Source organism: Sesamum indicum, linkage group LG5, assembly GCF_000512975.1.
Source record: "Sesamum indicum cultivar Zhongzhi No. 13 linkage group LG5, S_indicum_v1.0, whole genome shotgun sequence".
NCBI lineage: Eukaryota > Viridiplantae > Streptophyta > Magnoliopsida > Lamiales > Pedaliaceae > Sesamum > Sesamum indicum.
The window spans coordinates 9,282,757-9,304,465 of NC_026149.1; the positions used below are offsets into that span (position 1 = coordinate 9,282,757).

General features: G+C 34.4%; 3 protein-coding genes across 5 annotated transcripts in view; 2 read left to right on the top strand and 1 right to left on the bottom strand.

Moving 5' to 3' along the window:
- LOC110011984 lies at nucleotides 8,971-12,298 on the top strand. Of its 3 annotated transcripts, XM_020693757.1 has the most exons (3): nucleotides 8,971-9,591; nucleotides 9,925-10,928; nucleotides 11,035-12,298. In XM_020693757.1, exons 1-3 carry the CDS (start codon nucleotides 9,203-9,205, stop codon nucleotides 11,046-11,048), a joined length of 1,407 nt encoding a protein of 468 aa, XP_020549416.1. In that variant the 5' UTR covers nucleotides 8,971-9,202; the 3' UTR covers nucleotides 11,049-12,298. The 3 variants fall into 3 exon arrangements, with proteins under 3 accessions (XP_020549416.1, XP_020549415.1, XP_020549414.1); XM_020693756.1 differs by having other exon boundaries at nucleotides 8,971-9,595; nucleotides 9,929-12,297; XM_020693755.1 differs by having other exon boundaries at nucleotides 9,925-12,297.
- Nucleotides 14,912-16,570, top strand: LOC105162293. The gene is made up of 3 exons (XM_020693622.1): nucleotides 14,912-16,080; nucleotides 16,160-16,206; nucleotides 16,323-16,570. The coding sequence occupies exons 1-3, from the start codon at nucleotides 15,695-15,697 to the stop codon at nucleotides 16,355-16,357; spliced, it is 468 nt and encodes a 155-aa protein (XP_020549281.1). The 5' UTR covers nucleotides 14,912-15,694; the 3' UTR covers nucleotides 16,358-16,570.
- The window catches only part of LOC105162335, a 6,259-nt gene continuing 1,575 nt past the window's right edge, over nucleotides 17,026-21,709 (bottom strand). The window contains exons 6-10 of the mRNA XM_011080343.1: nucleotides 21,681-21,706; nucleotides 18,910-19,035; nucleotides 17,902-18,008; nucleotides 17,748-17,819; nucleotides 17,026-17,601 (exon numbers count right to left, since the gene is read on the bottom strand). Coding sequence (XP_011078645.1) covers nucleotides 17,183-17,601; nucleotides 17,748-17,819; nucleotides 17,902-18,008; nucleotides 18,910-19,035; nucleotides 21,681-21,706 — 750 coding nt within the window. The 3' untranslated portion in view covers nucleotides 17,026-17,182. The remainder of the gene's footprint in view (nucleotides 17,602-17,747; nucleotides 17,820-17,901; nucleotides 18,009-18,909; nucleotides 19,036-21,680; nucleotides 21,707-21,709) is intronic.

Below are 21,709 nucleotides of genomic sequence, written 5' to 3' on the forward strand. Positions count from 1 at the left end.
TGTCTTTTACTAGGGATGACCCTTGCAGTGCACTACCATGCTAAGTTGCTAATTATTTCTTGTTTCTGTGAGCTACATTCATATGATTTGTGCTTCAAGACAACTTTATTTTCCTTTTCCTTTTTTATGTTTCTGGTTTAGGGCACTCTATGAGATGTAACAGTTGCTTACTAAATATATACTTAACATATTTTCAGACAATGGAACCTAGCGTATATTCTTTTTCCCTGTCCATCTGGGCTATATATGCTACATATATAAAAGTTGTAATAACAGAAGCTGACATTTGTTTATTTGCTAAGTATAATTCAGGACTGCGTATAATTCTTTTGATGTGCATGTTTGGATTGTGGAAGTACAACTCTTTTTGGCAGTGAAGAGTGTGAGAGAATTAATTTGTATGAAGAAAATGCAAACTATTTTCAAGAAGGGAAGATAGTGATTCTGCTTTTGGAGAAAGATAGAAGTTTTCCTTTAAATTTAATTGTCTTGCACCCCTTAATTTGTGTTATTTTCTTTTTTTAGTGGTGTTGTCTGTTTTTCTTTATATTTGACGGATCGTAAATGAATTGAGTGGAGCTAAAATCATATCATTTAAGTTGGATTTGAATCTTTTATGAACTTTGAAAGTTTAAATTAATGAAATTCGAATGAGCTTTAAGCATGTTTATCACTATTATATGTATTTATATCAATATATCTATGATTTGTAATCTAAAAATTTAAAATTCACCTAGTTAATTTTATTAATATGCGATTAGTAAAAAAACTAAAATTTTATAATTGATACAATCTGTCCATTCACTTTTTCTTAAAATAAAATATGTTCAATTTAAGTCATATAATATATATAAATTGTATGCAAAATTATTTCTTTATATTTAATATGCTATAAATATTTATTTTCTGTTTGTTCTTAAATATGATACAATTAATATAATCAAAATATAATACATTAGTTGTAACGTATTTGTATCAAAAAATTAATATGCACGGACATATCATAAAAATCATTCTTATCTTTTAACTAAACTTTATTTAGATATAAATAAATCTAATAAACAGAAAATAAATATGACCTTTACAAAAGAAATAAAATATGATTCAGTAATGTAAGCATAAGTATGGAAAAGAAATTAAAAATACAATTTATATATTACTTTTTAGTTAAATATATTTTGAGAGACGCTATTACTTTATATTTAATATGATACAAAATATATAATCAATTATTTCTTTATATTTAATGTGATATAAATATTTATTTTATGTTTTTTTTAAATATTATTTAAACTGTAGCATTGTTTAAATATCGTGCTTATTTTTTACGACACTGTGATATATAATCAAAACCACAAAGATGCAATACCCAAACGACGCTGGTTCCTCCCAGTCATCTCGGTATGATAAAGTTGTATGGAACTCGGAAATGGAACGCGTATTCATTGAATTAATGCATGAGGAGTTCATCACACACCGACTCCAATCCTCCACATTCCCACCTTCGGTGTGGGCTCGTATAACCGACAGAATGAACTCAATTACGGGCCAAGGTTGTCGATTTACGCCGGTACAGTTAAAAGGTAAACTTAACAGACTTCGTCGTGCTTGGCGTCTGTTGAACGACATTCTTAGCAGGGGTACCGGATGGGGGTGGGACCCAGAATTGAATACCATAACAGACGAGGCAAGACGTTTGGAGGAGCTGTATCGGGTAATAAAAATATTGTGCTCTCATTCTGTCTTCACTTAACGTGCACGAAGGCTCTCTTGCCTGCAACGAACGTACTCTTTCACAAACTAATAATATGTCCTGCCAATCGGTGAATGATTGCAGGAAAATCCAGACTATAAATAAGTTGTCCAGCGTGGCCTTTAATGATTTGACCTATGCACTCAAATATTCTCACGGAACACTGCAACTGGTGGGCTCGCTCGTTCATCATCTCAGCAACGCCGAACCGTCCATAACAGCAACAACGTAGATGATGAAGAAATGGATGGCACTCACTCGGGCACCCGTCGATCACGAGACGAGTGAGAAGATACAGCATTCTCTCAATCACAGCCCATGACGTCCGGGGAAGAATTCTTTTCTTCACCGGGATCAGCGCCTGTGTCTGCTGGTCCGTCTGGAAGCGGTCGTCGGTTCCGACGTGCTACTAGTAAGTTGCACGCTAAGAAGTATGAGACAATGGATAGGTTGAATGAGTCACTGCAAGGGAAGATTGACTGCACTGGGCGCAAAGCTACTGAATCGATTGAGCGGTGCGTAGATGAGTTGACAAAGTTTCAGGATCTGCCGGACATTATATTCACCACCGCGTTAGAGCGCTTTCGCAGTCACAGCATGTGCACGATCTTCTTACGTCTTAATGACGAAAATAAACTCCGCTGGTTGTATTCGTTGGGCAAGTGAATGTAATGCCCGGTGGTTAAAATATTGTGTTACAACTGGTTAATTTATGCATATTTATGACAGTATGGTTTACTTAGATTACAATCATACCAAGTTCGTAAAATTTTAATTAGTTTTATGTCCTTATCCATCAGACGTCTACTGTATGGAACTTACCCACTACTTTTGCATGTTTCTATTTAGAAATACAGCAATGACTGGATATATGGCCAACTCGGATGTTGGTGGAGGTTTGGAGTCTAACTCCTCAGGTGACAGTCCAGGGACACCAAGGACTCCAGGAAGTAACGAATCTGATGTTCCAGAGGAATTTTATGCATTTAGAGACATAATATGCCCAGAATTGTTTAGGAAAAATGTGCCACGTAACACGTCAGCACTGCAGGGAGCAGAGTGGGTTGCTGAGATAGTGACAACCCCACACCAAGGACGTTTTTTTGACAATATTCGCATGACCAAGCCATGCTTCTATGCTTTGGTTGATGCATTAACTTCTAGAGGGTTACTGCCGCATGGTCAGACGTCCAGGGTTACCTCAATCGAGGAGGTAGCACTCTTTATGCAGACGGTCGGCGTGCATAAAAGACACCGCGACAATATGGAGCGATTTCAACACTCACTGGAGACTATTCATCGTAGATTCCATTGTGTGCTTTCTGCTTTGTGCGTAATGGCGCCAGAGCTAATAACTCGTCTGGATTTTACGAATACACATCCGAGAGTGGCAAGTAACCGTGATTTCTATACTTCAAGGTACATTTCAGCAGTTTCCACATCATTGTTTATAGTGTAATTAATGGAAGCTAGTATTTCACATACTAAGTAATTAATGTAACTATACTGTGCATTGTGCGTTCGATGAAGGACTGTGTCGGAGCGATGGATGGGACGTTGGTACCTGCTTGGGTCCCTCGAGTTGACCAAAATCGGTACCGGTCACGTAAAGGTCACCTTGCACAGAATGTACTAGCAATATGTGACTTTTATATGAATTTCACCTATGTCTATGCGGGGTAGGAAGGAAGTGCCGCCGATGCCCGGGTCCTGGACCATGCAGTATCACAAGATCAAACTTTTTCATTTCCGCCGATCGGTGAGACGATGAAATATATTTGCTACATTGCATCGAATATCTTTCTTAAAAAGAAAGTAGGTGGTACTAGCAGTTCTCCTTATGACAATGTCTTTTTACAACGCAGGTAAGTATTATTTGGTCGACGCGGGTTTCGCAAACTACCAATGTTTTCTTGCTCCTTATCGAGGGACAGGGTATCACCTACAAGAGTGGAGGGGACAAGGTCGTCGCTATCAGACCCCACAGGACATGTTTAACCATGCACATTCAAGGTTACGAAATGTAATTGAACGATGTTTTGGTGTACTGAAGAAATATTTTCCAATATTACAGTGGGGGATGCCGAGTTACCTTCAAAACCACCAGGTCGATATCGTAATTGCATGTTGCACACTTCATAACTTCATCCGAAGATATAGCAACGATGACATCATATTCAACGAACCGGATGAAGACACTTCTCCTAACATGGATTCATTTTACCATAGGGGACATCCAACCACTTCTGAGTTAGAAGCTCAACGCACCCTCCGAGATAACATAGCGCTACAAATGTGGGCAGCTCACCATCCAAATAACCCACAATGATGGAACAAATGTTGATTCATATCTAAACTATTTAAACCTTTTGCTGATATTCACTCTGCCTATCGGTCGAACGCTATAGGATCATTTAGTAGGAATCAAGTGTAGGATGATGTGCGCTTTTTGTTGAATTGAATAAAATTGGTGATGTATTAATCCAAGCAATAATGACATTTCATACATTAGCAACTAGTGCAGATGGTACGACGTTGCACATTACTATTTCTGACCATTGTTGTGTGCAGACATGGCATATCGTAGACATCTAGAGAGTGCTAGATTTCCACAGGAGGATCACTGGACTTTAAATGTTGAGCAGCGCTTCATGTGGATGATACTAGACGACAACACCAGAACGCCCATGAGAGACGATGCACGTGCAGAGACACAAATGGGTCATTGGGCACGTGCATTACGAAGACATTTTCGATACCCCTACACACGAGAGCAAGTCCGTGCTAAGTTCTATGAGTTTAAAAATCGATTTCACCAGTTCCACGGCATAACTCAGCTAACAGGGGTTTTTTATGATATTGAAACATTTGTTATGGTGTTTCCCTCCGAGGTACGACCACACACGTCACAGGTACGTCATGTTATTTCAAATGTAATGAGATCCATTTAACAATTGTCATTTCAAATTACATACATTATTTTACAACGCACAAACACCTTTCATTTGACCTTTTTGCAGCACTTTCCATTGGCTAGACGGTACTATCGTTATCCAGAGCCATATTATCCCAGTATGCTAGAGGTTTGGGGCCCGCTGATGTTGCCAGATGTTCCTGCTGAGGCCCACGGCGATGCACCAGACAGCGAGAGCAGTCACACCGTGCGTATTCCGGTGAGAGGAGGCCATCATGCACCAATTGTCATATCGGATTCTACTGCCCCATCGGCACAGACGCATACACGCATTGCCAGTTGGGATGCAGTGGAACATGTAGCTCGTGGCGATGTTGCCCCACTGGTGCCACACAGTACCCCGATAGCCGCACGGCCCAGTCTTGACATGGGTTCAAAAGTGGGGGAAATTGGATCGTGGACTGATTATATTCGTCGATTTGGCGTGCAGCAGGATCGGGGTGCCCAGTCGTACAGTGAGAGCAACAGCACAGCACGCTCACGCCGACTACAGGGACTCCCACCACGGCGGCGTGACGGTCCTTAGAATTACAATGGTCGAATATGAAAACTCTACGTCAAATGTTGATTTAATTAGTAAAGCTGGAACAAGTACTCGAGCAGTTTGTCATTGTCAAACGCATTCGTTTCTTATATATCGTGCCGATGTGTTTTAAGATTTGAACAATTCCCTAAAAATATGACAGCTTTATATGGTACAAGTAAAATATTTCCTCTATTCTGTTTTTAACTAATCGATACTAATTCACTGACCTTTAATTATTTAAGTATTTTTTACTCAACACATCGTTCTTTACATGACAAACAATATTTGTAAAAAAAAATTCAAAAATATTGGGCAATATATCTTTACTGCATGCGTAATGCAAAGTGGTTGTTGTTCGATTTATCAAGCAAATATTTTTACCACGAATATAAACGCCCATGAAATTATTTTCACCGCACCGATTTAATCTACACAAATCTATTCAACACCAAAGCAACTAAGACTTAATTATTTTTTTTTTAAATTATTTGCATTATATGTATTATATATTATTTAATATATAATATATGTGAAATGTAAGCAATAATTACTACTAAAAAATAATTATTAACTTATGAAATCATTGATATTAAAGATATTTACTTTCAATGCTACTTAGTTAAGAAATATAAAACTTTTCTACCTAACAGAAATACTGTAGCAGTTCCGTACACTACTGACAATATATCAGTACTATATACCTAATTCGTATTTTTATTACTTCAATTATCTATTAAAATTTATCTGTTCGCATATAAAATTTTAACGAATGTATTTTCAACACGTTATATAGAGCATTTAACGCTTGATTACAAATTTTTTCAACTTAGACCATTTAAATATTTTATACTTATAATTTTTTCTATTTCAATAAAATATTTAAGAAATTTGAAATTTGAGGACAATATACCAATAATACATACTTAATCCTAAATTTTTTATTTAAATTTTATATATTATATTTTTTTATTCCAAATATAAACTCTAACAAAACCATTTAAGAGACAATACTACAATGTATTCAATCATGCATTAAAATTATAAATATTATTTAAAATATAAAAATAAATGCCTCAATGAAAAAAATTACTTAACATAAATATATATATTATATTTCACTAACAAATAAAATACTATATACATACATATATATATATTACTAAATATATATATTAAGAGACATGATTTGACAATGAACAGTAACTCCTGTCTCCCAAATCCCAACATCAAACCTACACCATTTATTTTATACTATTTTATATTATATAAAAACACAGATCCAAACATACCATCTATCTCAAAACACATACTAACTTATCTCTATTTTTCTCTCTCTATCTCCAAAAACACCAAAACAAAAACACCCAAAACATTAATCCAAACATAATGTATCTTTCTTATTAATTTATGCTTGAGTTATATATTTCTTACATCATAAAATATATTTAAATAAAGATTGATTCGATAGAATAATAATTTAAATAAAATTTAAATGAGATAAAAAAGTAAAAAATGTTATAAAATGAAACATTTACATAATATTCCAACTTATAACTTTTTTTATTGGAAAATCTCAATTTTACTATCAATGAGTTCATTGGATACCATTATTTTGTACGTAAAACTATTAAATTTAGTTTAGGATTTCGAGATCACCAAACACAATGAGAAATAAAAATTGTATTGTATTTGATGGACATTGTTTGAATACAAGAGTGTAATTATTTAATCAAATAATTAATTCCAGCCTTCTCGAGATCCTAAAAGTAGTGTTTGAATTTGTACTTTGAGTATTTTGTTTTATATTTTAGAGATAGAGTATGGTAAAAATAAATGATATGTATATAAATATTGTATGTTTAATATTGTGTTTTTGGGAGACAAAAATCACTGTTTATCGTCAAATCATATTTATTTTATATTATATATGAGTATATATATTATATATAGAAAGTTGAAAAAAAAACACAGATAAGGTGTAAAAATACAAAAACAAACATTGGGTGTATTTTATCTTGTCTCCAAAAATACAAAAAATGAATCGAAACATAGTGTAAACATTCTTGAAACAATTTCCACTTTCGACAATTTCCTTTTCGTTTGAAATATAATACTTTTTTAAAATAAGTTGTAAATTGCACGAAGGAAAAAAATGGCATGATAAAGAGGGACTCTTCTATTTTTTTTTTTTTAAATGTTAATATTCTTTTTAGATATATTTTTCTTTTGATTTAAAAAGTTTTGTCCATATTTCAATTTTCATAAAGAGTAATTTCTATTTTAACCTAAAATATAAGGACCAATTATATTTAAATTTACTTTACAAATATAAAATTATACTTTTCCCAAAAAAAAAAAAAAAAACACTTTTCATTACTTGCACGTCTTCCCGGATTCCTCCATTTACAACTCTATTATTTCTGTTAGAATTTAAATAAAAAATGCTAATATAATATTTTTTAATATAAACTTCTAATTTTATGCCTTATTTTCAATTCGTAAATTATTGATAATATAGCAATTTTTTTCTTTCATTAACATCTACTTGGTATCTAATAGCAATAATTTGAGAATAATATTTTATTGCGTGGCAGTACAACAAATACAAAAATATTGTAAAAATATCTTTATCAAAAGATTATATGAAAGTTGAATGAGGGGTAAACCTAAAGATTTATATAAATATTTGGATTAATTAAACTTATACTCTCCTTTAAAAAAATACGAAGTTATACATTCTCTTGGGAAAAGTATTTAAAATTACACCTAACTCCGCACCCCCACCCAAGAATTCTCTATTAAAACTTGACTGTATTTTATTCGGATTTGAACAAAAAATATCAATATTAACCGCAAAAAAAAAAAGATAAATTTTTAATTTTACCCCTTATTTATTTTTTCCTAGTAATACTTTTAATACTCATTAGAGAATAAATATAATATATATATATATATAAAGTCAAAAGAGTATAATTTTAATAAAATATTATTCCCAAATTATACTGATTGGATAAAAGATAGCAGTTTATAGAAAACTAGTCATTTTTATGCACTTCCGTTTTTACTTCTACATATGGGGCGAGGCGGAGACCGTTGTATCATTTTTTGAAACATTAGATGAAATGCATGAACCAAATATTTTCAATAAATAGATGCAACTATAATGTTACCCCACCTATATATAGAAACGTTAAAAAAACGCACAAAAGATAAATAAATATTTTCATCTGTGATTCGCTAATTACTTTATATGCAATGACTATAATTCAAAAATAAAATTTATTATAGTTACACTATTTGATGTTTTATATATATTACATTTATCCCTTTTCAAGTATAAAAAATGAGAATGTTTAATGTCAACAATTTTCGTTCAAACCCTAATAAAAAAAGATTAGTTGTAAACTCAAATTTTTTGCTGAGCATATAAGTGTAATTTTGATTTTTTTTTAGAAAAATTATAATTTCGTATTTTTAAATAATATCTAAATATAATTAATTTTGATTTTTTTATTATTATATATTTTTCGTTCAAATTCTAGTAAACAGGAATATATTAATGATAAAAAAAATTCTAAAAAAAATGTAAAAATATAATTTCTTATCCATTAGAGAGGGTCGAAGTGTAACAATTTTTGTTTTTGTTTTTTTTTTTTTTTTTGAGGTATAACAAATCTTTTTTTCTCACTGGATTAATCAACTTGTGTTGGTGTCCGGTCCAATTGTTAATCAAGGAATAACCCTGCATTTGTTCATTGGGTATGCAGAGTTATCTCCAATAGTAATAATGTGGATGCACTGAACGGATGCCGGACGCAGTCGTACGCGCCCGCCAAAGTGGCCTGAATCGCTCCGTGTTCGCCCTCTTGTCGCCGTCAACTTCTCTCTAAAAATCCGGCCATTTCCCGGCGAGTTACCGGCCGTGTCATATACCATTTTGATCGCCTTGATGAGTACTACAATTCCCCTCAAACAATTTCATGTTTCATCCACGCATGATAATGAGCTCACACCTCGATCGCCGCTAGCCTACGCCGTCGATTCGCCGTCGTCACGGCGACCCACGATCGCGGACCACCAGCGTTCGAACCCCCTTCTCATTGCGAGTCGTTTTAGACTAGTCTCACCCAATTCCATCACTGGTGTGAAGAGATCTCACAACTTTCGTCTGTGCGCCGTCACCGAGCTTCAAACCACCATCCCCCTGCCGCCGCCCGCCGTCGGTTCACTGGCGGAGCACCACCATTGGCCTCGCCTCGACATGGCGCAGCCAACCGTCCGGTCAAAAACGGTCATCGGAGATCGGCCAGAAGCTCCTCCATCGGTAGCCGGCGAGCTTAGCTTCGGCAGCAGCCTCTCCTCCGGCAGCCGTCGTCCTTGAGCCTCCTTTGACCGAGTTGACTCGGTCAATGGTCAACCCTCCTTTGACCGAGTTGACCCGGTCAACTCAGTCAACCGAACAGATCCAGCACCCGTCTTCCTCAATTCCGACGCTGAATCTTCCGAAGAAAACATTTGCTGAAGTCCTTGCACCAACACGGGCCTCGAAACCTGCAACACCGGCACCGCACAAATACTTCCCTGTAGACTTGCCATCGCCCGGTATCGGTACAGTTTTGACAGGCGACAAAGGTCCAACATTGCTATTCACAGATGATGAGACCGAAGTCCTTGCCCGCCGTTGACCGAGTTTGACCCGTTGACCAAGTTGACTCGGCTAACTCAGTCAACCCGGCAATTTCAGCAGCCAGCTTCTTCCATTCCGACGCTGAACCTTTCGAAGAAAACATTCGGTGAAGTTGTTGCGCCATCATGGGCCTCGAAAATCGCAAAAACGGCACCTCACAAATACTTCCTTGCGGACTCGCCACCGCCCGCTATCGGTACGATTTTGACTGGCGAGAAAGGTCCAACACTGCTGTTCATAGATGCTGAGATCGAAGTTCTTGCAGCTCCATTCAGATTCGCACTCGTCGGAAAATTTTCGCATGGAGCACCCTCGTACAGCATCCTGCACAAACTGATAGCTGGAACTGACATAAAAAACAATTTTACGGTCATTATGCTGAACAACAGACATGTCTTAATTTCCCTATCTTGTGAAGCAGATTACTCTCGCCTGTGGCTTCGCCGTATTTGGTATATTCAGGGGTACCCAATGCGTGTCTTCAAGTGGACTCCTACTTTCACGCCGTCTCAGGAGTCATCAATTGTACCAGTTTGGGTTAGTTTTCCGGAGCTGCCAGCACATTTGTTCCGCAAGAAAGTCTTGTTCACAGTGGCTAGCATGATTGGAACCCCTCTGCAGATTGACGATGCTACACTCAGTCAATCCAAGTTCTCCAAGGCACGGGCATGCATCAAATTAGACCTTCTCAAACCACACCTTGAAGAGTTTCAAATTCAGATTTGTGGGGATATTATTGTGAAGCGTATTGAATACGAACAAATTCCACACTACTGCTCCTTATGCAAACATGTGGGGCATCGTGACTCAGAATGTTATTCGAAAGGCGATGCTCCCAAACCACCTCCTCAGAAATCGAGCAATCGTGGAAAGAAGGTTGCTGTTGAGGTGGAGCGGGGCAAAGCAGCAGTACAAAAAATTAGTGAGAGCTCAAAGATGATGGACCAGCCGACCAGCCAGAACAACTTCAGTCTGCAAAGGACATCAGGTACCACACTGAACACAGAACTGACTCCATGATTAGCGTGAATGAAAATGTTGTCTCTGTTGATGTTGCTGACACTACCTGTGATAATGATAAAATGGGGGATGAGAATTTGGAGTATAAAGTGGCTGATGGAAATTGGACACATGTGGAAAATGCTATCATGCTACTCGAACAGAATTCAGATGAGGATCAGAGTTCAAAGAATTCAGAAGATGATCAAAATTCAGAAGAGGGAGAGATTATGGATCGCAATGCCAGAGGCCTTGGAAGATTCGCGGCCCGATCTGCTTGACCAATTGCAACCCAGTTGATAAAGAATCCGCAGAGCAGCTGTTACAGCAGCTGGCCACTCCGACCAGACTGCCAAGAAATCAATTCCCTATGAACGAGCAACCAGATTACCTGTTCAAGAATTCAGAGGAGAAAAATCGAGTGATGAAACAAAGGAGCAACTCTTGTGGTCCAAGAATTCGAACAAGGCGAATCAATGAAGAAGGGACGGGGACGCCGAAAAGCTTCCCCCACCTTTGGGTGTTAAAAAAAAAAAAGAGTTGTAATTTGATGTGGATTGCGGAGGGATTCATATCTCTGAAGATAGAGGAAGAGGAGAAACTCTAAATCAGAGATGTTGCGGGTCATTATTTGTTTAGAAAATAGGTGTATGGTTCAAGTGAAAATGGAAGTAAAGTATATACGTAGCACGCTCAAATTATGCCGACTTCATGATCATATGCGAGATCTTTGTTTGTCAAAAGGAAAAGAAGAAGAAATTCTACAAGTTGTGGACATACAGAAACTCTATATGGGAGATGCCGTGGCTCGTTATTTGTTTAGGCTAGCAAATAGGTGTACGGTTCAAGTAAAAATGGATAAAAGATATATATATATATAGCATGTTAAAATTATGTCGACTTCATGATCTGATGCTAGATCTTTGTTTGTCAAAAGGAAAAGAAGAACAATTTCTACAGGTTGTGGACATACATGAAGCGAAGAGGAGTCTTAAATTTACGAAATAGTATGTTGGTGATACGTTTGAAGTCATGTTTTTTGTAGTTAAGACGTTACAAAGACAAAAGAGGTGTAATATGATATGGATCGCAGATGATTTATATCATCTGAAGATAGAGGAAGAGGAGAAACTATGTATAAGAGATGTCACAAGTCATTTGTTTGAGCTAGCAAATAAATATATGGTTCGAGTGAAAATAGATAAAAAAAAAAAAAAAGCAAAGTACATATATATAGCACATTAAAATTATGCCAGGTTCATGATCTAATGCGAGATTTTTATTTGTCAAAAGGAAAAACGAAGAATTTTTGCAGGTTGTGAATAGACATACAGGAAGAGAAGAGGAGCTTTCAATTTGCAAGACAAGTTGGTTGATGCTACATGTCAAACCATGTTTTTTGTAGTTAAGATGTTACAAAGATAGAGAAACTATAATATGATATGGATTGTTGAAGCTGGATTGATTCCATTGGAGGAAGAGGAAAAGGAGAAACTATATATACGAGAGATGTAGTGGGTCGTTCTTTATTTGAGATAATAAATAAGTGTATAGTTCAAGTGAAAATGAATGAAAATTTCCATCTACGACAAGTTAAAATTATGACGACTTCATGATTCGATGCGATATCTATGTTTATCAAAAGCAAAAGAAGGATTTATGCATGTTGTGGACAAACATATGAGAAGAGAAGAAGAGTCTTCAATTTGCAAGACAAGTAAATTGGTGATCTTGTTTGCTTTTGTTTTCATTCTTAGTTTTCAATTGTATTTTTATTTTTCTATTGTGTTGTGTTTGAAAAATAAAAATGTATCTGGATTATGATGTTTTACTACAAGTTTCCTTACAAAAAGAGATGATAGTGAAAAAGGGTTGGATTAGGGTACGTTGTGATAGTTTTATACGAAAAGACGTGACAAAATGAGAATGTGTTTGATTAGATGTTTTGTGATAGTTTTAAGGTAATATATTTTGTATTCTTGAACTTATGCATATGTAGTCACATTTACGCCTTTAAATGTATGAAAGATAACCAAAGCTTCCCGGGCAAAATAATTTATCATTGATAGGACAAAAATGCTCTTCTCACTCCCCTATATACTTTTTACTTCTTGAAGTATATTTTATTCAAAACAAATTCCCCTAAAACTAATTTTATTAATTTAAAAATTTACTCATATTTTATATAAAAATAATTTTTAAAATGCATAGCTTTTTATAAATTATGTAATACAAAAAGATATTACAAACTCAATTTATGCAAATATATTTTACAAAGTAAATCATTTATGCTAAAAATACATACATATATATATGTTCAATGTAATATTAAAAAAATTGTATATATAACAATACAAACAAAAATTATATAAAATTTTGAATAGTTATGTAAAAAATGTAAGGATTGTAAATATAAACTTTATACAGATTCTATTCTCATTAAAAAAATAATATATTTTGGATATATTAATTTTAAATTTAATTTTTTTATAATAATTCAAATTATATTTTAGGAGAATGATCGTACTAGATATATTTAAGGGTATAAAAAATAAGAGCATTTTCCCTCATAAAAAATTTGGTTCATGTCATGAGAGAATATTTTATTATATTTTATTATTTAGGAGGATAAATGTACTTCACGGTGAAAAATATATTTAACCCTTACGAAAATACGTTTCATTTTATAATAGATTTGTAATATTTTATACATATGTAGCCACTCTTTTCAAACCACATTGCAAATAGTTGATGTGAAAATTTATTGCAAAACAGATTATACCATTAGTTTGATCAGAGTAAGCCTCTCAATAAGTAGGCTAAGATCCTATTCAGGTTCAGATCAATAAAGGTCTAAAAGAACTATTCTGTTTTCAAACCCTACTTAATTCATTAAAGTTGACTTAAGACCTATGAGTCTCTAAACCAGACCAAAACTTGATTTTCTAAATTCATTTTTTTGGCAAAATCATACTAGTTAAATTATTCTTTTTATTTTCATTCTTTTTATAATTTTATCAATAAATTTAGAATTATTCAGATAAATTCACAAAGAACTCTTTTTCGATAGAATTTTTTAAAAATTACATTATTTATTATACCATTTACAGAATAATTTTATGAAAATATCAAATCTACATATCTAATAGCAATTTAATATGATATTATAAAATTTAAAATTCAATTTTATCACTTCAAGTTTTAACAATATTGCCTATCAAGATATTGAAAAATATACCAGCATGATAATATATTTATATATATAACTAATTATTTGATTATTTATCATTTAAAAATATACATGGTTAAAGAATTACATTAATAATGTTATGGTGTCTTAAGTTTTTTAAATTTATTCACTTGAATGTAGATCGTAGCGATGTTCAATTCGATTAACTGAACCGAAAGTTTTTAAATGTCAGTAGGCCAAAAGGGTGTAGTGAGTACCAAACTGAAATATTCAATTTCATTCGGTAAAAACCAAAATAATTGAAATTTCGGTACACCATTTATCGAATCGAAATGTGTAGTTTGGTTCAATAAAAAATTAGACTTATTTTGGTTCTGTTTAAATTTTGTATCGAATTAATTGAAAATTATAAAGAAATATAATATTAATTTATTTGTTATAAATTATTAATAATTATAATAATTAAGTATGTATTAACTATAAAATTATTATTATTGTTTTTATCATAATACTTATATTAAGATATTTAATATTAATATATCTAATTTATCTTCACATATAATATATTTAATATTATATTTTTAAAATCTAGTATTTCGTTCGGTTAGCCGGCATAAAAAATTAAAATCGAATCGAATAATATATTTTTTTTAAAAAAATCGAAACCGAATCGAATTTTCGATTTGGTATTCTATAAAAAATAATTTTTCAGTTTAGTTGGTTTTCAATTAGTTAACCAAAAATTGCATCCAACACTATAAACAGTCCATATTTTTAATTGGGTTATTTCGCTCCTGGATGGGGCCAATTCAGCCCCTCTCATTGCCTATCTTCACTTGATTTTTGCCTAAAAATTCTCACCAGAATTAAAGGCAGCTCGCGCCTATTAAAGTGTGAATGGTGAGCGCATATACCTATAAACATGAAGCCGGTGGGCGGCGGTGAGCGATCTGAAGAGCAGTTGTTCATCGCTGCAGATCTCGCATGGTTGGCCTGCCCAGACAGCTGCGCTCTGTAATTAAAGGAGAAAACTCATCCACATCCGTAGGTGATACTGATTCTTCGAACAAGACGTGCCGATGTGAGGTAGAAAAGCATTTCATTGGAATGGAGGAGGATACAGATCTGCTGGAATCGCTTGTGAGAGGCGATGAAATTTCAGATCGGGTGATTTCTATCTGCGGAATGGAAGGTATCGGCAAACCCACTCTTATTACAAACACTTACAGAGGTGCGGCGCCTGCAGCAGCAGTTCCAATGATGGATAAACAAGGTGGGTTTGTGATTTCTGGCTAAATTACGTTTGGTTTTGAAGTTTCTTTTACAACCAAATTATATGTGTCAATTTTTTTTTCTTCTCTTTATTCGCTTATATGTGTGAATATTTGGCTGATGTTTAGAACAAGCATTAGTTATGGATGAAAATTACAGTTAATCCACTAAATTATGTATTTATTGTTAAGTATAGTACAAAGATCGATCAGGGAATGCATTTAAAATATCAAAGATATAACATTTCATCTGTTTAGATAACTACACTTTTTATTCCTATTATTGGAGTAGTTATGAGAAGTAGAGAGTGGAGAATGTATGTAAAAATATTGTTTATTGTGCATGCATATCTAATTCCAACTCTAATAGTGTGGGTGTCTACACTAGTTATTTTTATTATTGGAGGAATTATGAGAAGTAGAAAGTGGGAGATATTGTGTAGAAATATCGAAGTTGTGTGGATATACTCGCTCTTTTGTTTGGAGTTGTGTGGATACAATTCAAGCAGGTTGACTATCTTTATGAAGACCGCTATGTTGTGCGGAATACGGTATAAGTTGTGTGTTTTCATGAATGCGAAACTTCCTGATGATGCAACTCGTGCGCCATTTCATGCCATCACTTTGCTGGAAACATTTGAGCTTAATTCTTTGGAATTGGAAGATTATGATAAGCACTGGTATGTTTTTGCTGAAGATCTTTAATTCTTTATTTACTAGCAATAGAAGGCAAATAAAGTAAGTAGTTCATATTTTCAGGTGCAAGGATTCTCATCTCAAGAACAAGGATGACATTACTTTGTTAGGTATTGAAGTTGCATATGAAATTTTAAGTTGTGAATCGTGTTGCTTCCTATTTACTAATATTTTCCCATGATCCCCATTAGCATTTAGTATGGGCCTCTGATATTCTATCCCACAGGTTGGAATTATACTGGTTTCATGATCTTATGTTAGATTTATGTTTGTAAGAAGGAATAGAAGATGGGATTTTGATTATATAGCTTCAATTTCATCAGTAAATCTTAAATCGGACCTGAAATTTGTTCCACCATCAGCCACAAGCAAATCGGCTGAAGAAGTTCGCACAGTTTTCTGCTATTGTTGTAGTGTTCACTTGTACTGCATTTATCATATATGGAAATTTTACAATTACAATATCAAAGCTAATATTCTTTGTTCCAATATATGTCACACAAAAATATCAATCGAATTTTTTATTCCAACTTCTATTAGATCTTTTATTTCATTTAATATATGAACACTTTATGTACAATGATTTTGTAATTTATTATCATTCAATGAAAGATTTTATATATTAATGTGTATATAATTAAATGAAATATATAATAAAAATTAAAAATGAAAATCCACCAAGTGTATGCGACTCCTGTATGCATCTCACAATACGCGGTAGCATTGTTGGAGCTGTACTTGCATTGGATTTCCACGAACTTCAAGCTCTCTAGCATCTGCACGAATGTGATCATTGACACATGTTCTACACCAACTTAAATAAAATGACGAAACCCCGGCAAAAATAACAGATTCAATCAAGCAACATTATTCCTCGGACATTAATTAACTTCAACGAACAGCGAATCTAATCTCTGCTAAGCTCAAGGTTTGCAGGAATAAGCATTCATTTCCGAGCAGATCAAGGTCTTAATGATACATAACTTTGGCCGGTATAGGGTTGCTAAAACCTGAAATAGATAGTTGGAAGTATCATAGGAATATACAAAGCCTCATACACAATACTGACGGTCGTGCTCAGTCAATCTATAAAACCGAACATGAAGAGTGCTTGGAGCTCTCAGCTGCTTTGCTAAATATAATGAGCTCGTCTTCTATTTTAACCTGTTCTCCAGTGACTGAAACCCAAGTTTCAGCAACTTTCTCCAAATTGCCATCAAATATGTCAGCTATGGTGAAGGCTCGTTTGGTGCCTCCCAGATCTGATGTCATGGCTGAGGTTTTCTCAGGGTTAGAGCTCGTTGCATAGTTTACTTGTTCTTTGCCCATTGTTTTGACCCTCGGAACAACAGCCCCATTAACGTATATAGTGTTGTCATCCGCAATGGCTATCATTTTCCGAAGTCCTTGTCCATATGCCAAGTTTTTATGCATGTGACCAAACACCACCAACTTGATTTGCAATTTGGTGTCCTCTTTCAATTGAGATATTGCATGCGCTAAATCTGTACCATAAGTCCACGCATTCGATTGTCATAGATCAAATATGACATTGCAAGAATCACGATTACATTTGCATATATACAAGTGCATATGGTCACAACGGGGCACGGAATAACTTAGAAGAGATTTTAAACTTCAAAACTATTACCAGGATCCCCATGGTCTCCGGCTCCAGGAATCCAATCCCTTCCACAGATATCATCCACGTTGGAACCTAGACCTGCATGAGTTAACCTTCTGATTAACAAAAAGCATCTTTCAACCACTGTCAACACATAGGTTTGCTTCAGAAATTCATATACCTGAGGGCCCATTATGAGCAAGAAATATAATAGAATGATCTGCAGGAGTTCCTAAAGCAGCTTCGTAAATCTTCTTTGCACTTTCATCCATGTCGTGGACGCCATATCTAGGGAAATTATTACAAGATGCCACAGCTTAAAAAATGTTAGACTGTTTGGCGTAATAAACTTTTCGTACTGTAATAATGACCCAAAAATCCATCAAACTATGAGAATTTATATTTATGTAAATTGATAATTTTGCTTTGGGGAAAAAATTCAATTATATGAAAGGTAAAAGTAAAATATTATGAGCGTGTTTTTGTTTATTCAATATTGAAATTAAAGAGCTTATAAAACGTTTTAAAAAAAGTTGGTTGAAGTTAATCCTTTCTTGAAGAGCTTATAAGATCCAAAATATCTTATTTTAGGATCTTATAAACTCTTCAAGAAAAACTTTCAAACGGTTTCAAGAGCTTGTAAGCTCTTAAACGTCTTATAAGCTTATGTTTCGCCAAACACCTCTTAATTAGACATTCACAAACCACATATAGGAAACAATTTCTCTGATAAAAGAAATGTCCGTGCCTGTCGCTATCATTCTAATTGTAAGATTCTTCTGCATATCAATTTTCCAAGAATTATAACATTCTGAACTACTACTCATTTATAAGAAAATGTGATTCCATATATGATTCAACATTTAAGGAAAAGAAATGATACAAAGCTCCACTAGTTTTTAATCTTGCTTACTCATGAAGACATTATATTTGTCTTTTTGTTTTCCGTTAGACGGAGAAGTTCACAGAACCTTATGCTTAAAAAAGATCTGGAAGAGTCCCAGACCTCAAAAAAACTCGTGCTGGAAGAGTCTAAGGCAACTCCCTAATCCATCGTATATTTGAATGTTTTTTCTGTTTTTAAGAAAAATAATAAACATTTTCAAGTGACTTCCAGGATGATGCAAATGAGATCGAACAGGTTGCACAGGAGATTGTAAATTGAAATAAGCATTTATAGCCTACTAACCTGGCAGTAAGAAGTTTTTTCCGGAATAAATGCTCACCGCCACAAGAAAAAGGCCGTCCACCAACAATACTTAACTTCAGATTTGGGAAATCAATTCGTCCATAACCAACATGCTCATCACCAAGGCTGAGTATCATAAAGTTTGAGTTGATCCAAATATTAGCAGCGACTTTGGTTTCAGCAGCTCATATCATATGCCGTAGACATACAAGCGCCAGAAAGATCTTATAGTTCTTTCAGCAAGGTACACATTACACAAATTTTTAGCATTGAAGGCTGTACACCTTATAGTTCTCACTACACAAAATTTCGGCAATGAAGGCAGATAACTTGATGGACATTTGCATTTCAGTTTTAGAACACAGCAAAATGCCAATTGTCTTCTCTTGACTTCATCCATAAAAACACACAAATGACAATCTTTCCATCATATAAATGAAAGAAATAAGTACCAAATGACTAACCACAAATAACATGCGAAAGTGGCAGCAGCTGGAAAGAGATCAAACGCCTAATACTCTTATCCAAAACATACATAACTTACATTCGACAACTGCTGTAAAATGTTCAACTACCAAGATGCAACCTAATTAACCAGTAAAAGCAAAATAGAACAAGAGAAGCTTAACCCCACTAAGTTTTAACTAGTTAGCAAATCAACCCACCCTTTTACTGGGTAATTTCAGTGACAAGGGCAGGTCCCAGACAAAAGTTAGCTTAGCTACTACCTATTGCAGATCTCAAACTCGAGAATAGGATATATGAACTGAGCTGACAAGGCTGAAAGCTAACCAGCAAGCATTAATTACTATTTTACAGACATCCTAGAAACATGTTTCCAGCACTCCAATAATTTAGCCTTCTCATTCATGTACTCTGAATCAGGTTGGGGATGATGGCGACGCAATCAATCCTTAGGACAAAACACATCCCTTTCTGATGGCACATTCACACAGCAGATTCAAAGCATTGCTCATGGCTGTTTTCACCCATTTGTCTTCCATAATCATTGTTATCTTTTGTCAATTTTAGTTAGCAAGCAGACAATTCTGGCAAAAAGTGAGTGTGAGCTAAGTAAGGTCACGGGTGGTACTTTCCTAAATGCTGGGGCAACATACAAGAAGCACTTTTCTAGAAGAGGATCAAATTCAAAGTTAAATTGCATCCCACATGCATTATTCATATTCCCGTGTGTAGTCTACTTGCAAACATCTAAATAATTTTAATCCAGAACTTTTCCAAATTTAAATTAGACAGAAAAAGTAAACCAAACATGTTATGGCACAGCTACAGCTCTAAACCTCAATAATTAGCCACCACAATAGACTTTGCAATTGAAGATCTAACAACTGGCAGGAGTGGAAGCTCCCACCTCAAATGTCTATTGGACAAGGAATTTACAGTCACGATAAATGTTATGACAATTGCCAAAAATACCCATACCATTGGACAGGCAAATTAGTGCAACAAAATAAGAGAGTGATTACTAAGACAAGGAAAGGAGTTGCAATAATTAATAACTTATCGCATCTTCAGAGCTTAAAGATGTAAGATCGTGTTTAGGATATAAGTATTTAAGTAGTAGGATAAAACAGGCTATGTAAGACACAATAAGATGTTTTTCAGTTTTTTGGTTAACTTGTAAGCCAAGATGCAAATATACCCTGTCAAATTAGAGGAGTTCACATTATTCCAGCTCATAAGATGGGGTCCTAACTTTTGGCCAATATCTTGTACGCTTTTTTGACATTGTATCAATTTAAAGAGCTCCAAAACTCTACATTAGTCAATTTAAAAGAGCTTATAAGCTGAGAAGATCTTCGGTGGATGTTACCTTGTATATAATAGTGATACTAATCAACGACAGAATACATATAGGACTACTACTAGAGTACTTACAGTGAGATTAAATTTTTAATGGAGTTAACTGCAAGACTACAATAGTTGCTCTAATGCAACGATGGATTTATCAAGTGGACATCTTATCGGTTGAAAACATCGTAGTCACCATAGAAGATGTGAATAGCAATAATGTTCTAGTAGTTCCTTTCATCAATAAAGTATCGTGAATGAATTATTATCATAAAGTAGAAAATGAAAATTCTCAAAGCCAATTGTGGAAATAACTCAAGATAAAATCTCTTCGCTCTATTCAGGTTTATCATTCATAGTTTTCCCTCTTTCACGTCCAAGCATGTTTTATCACTTCTACATTATTGTTTTAGCACATACTAATATCTAGAATAGGTGTTTTTTCCATTTTAAAGGTGTCATTGATATCAACTCCGTGTTCCTTTTTCTTGCACCCTTTACATTTTCTGGTCGTCCACGCAATCCATTTCTAAAGAAAACAAATTATGTTGGCTCTTATATATCCGAAAATAAGTTTTTGAGTGTATTATTTGGTTTTAGAACCTGAATAAAAGAAATACGCACATATAAGGGAGGGAAGATATATCGTGTGCATTCTTGGGGGAAGGGGACGGCAAACTATATACATCTTCCGGTTATATATGTATATAATATTCATTCAATGTATAATGTTCCTTGGTCAAAGATGCATATCAATTGCGTGCATATTTGAAGGAAAATATAGCTCAAAATCAAATCGTGATAAATTAACTCTGACAAGTATCATACATAAAGTTTGGAGAAAATGTAAAGTCATAAATATGAAAGTCAATCATACACAACTTAAACACAAGCTAAGATCCAAAAGAAACAGAGTAAAAACTTCAACTTTTAAGAAAATATAACTGATAGAAACTCACAATTCAAGCTGGAGTTGAACAGCATCCTT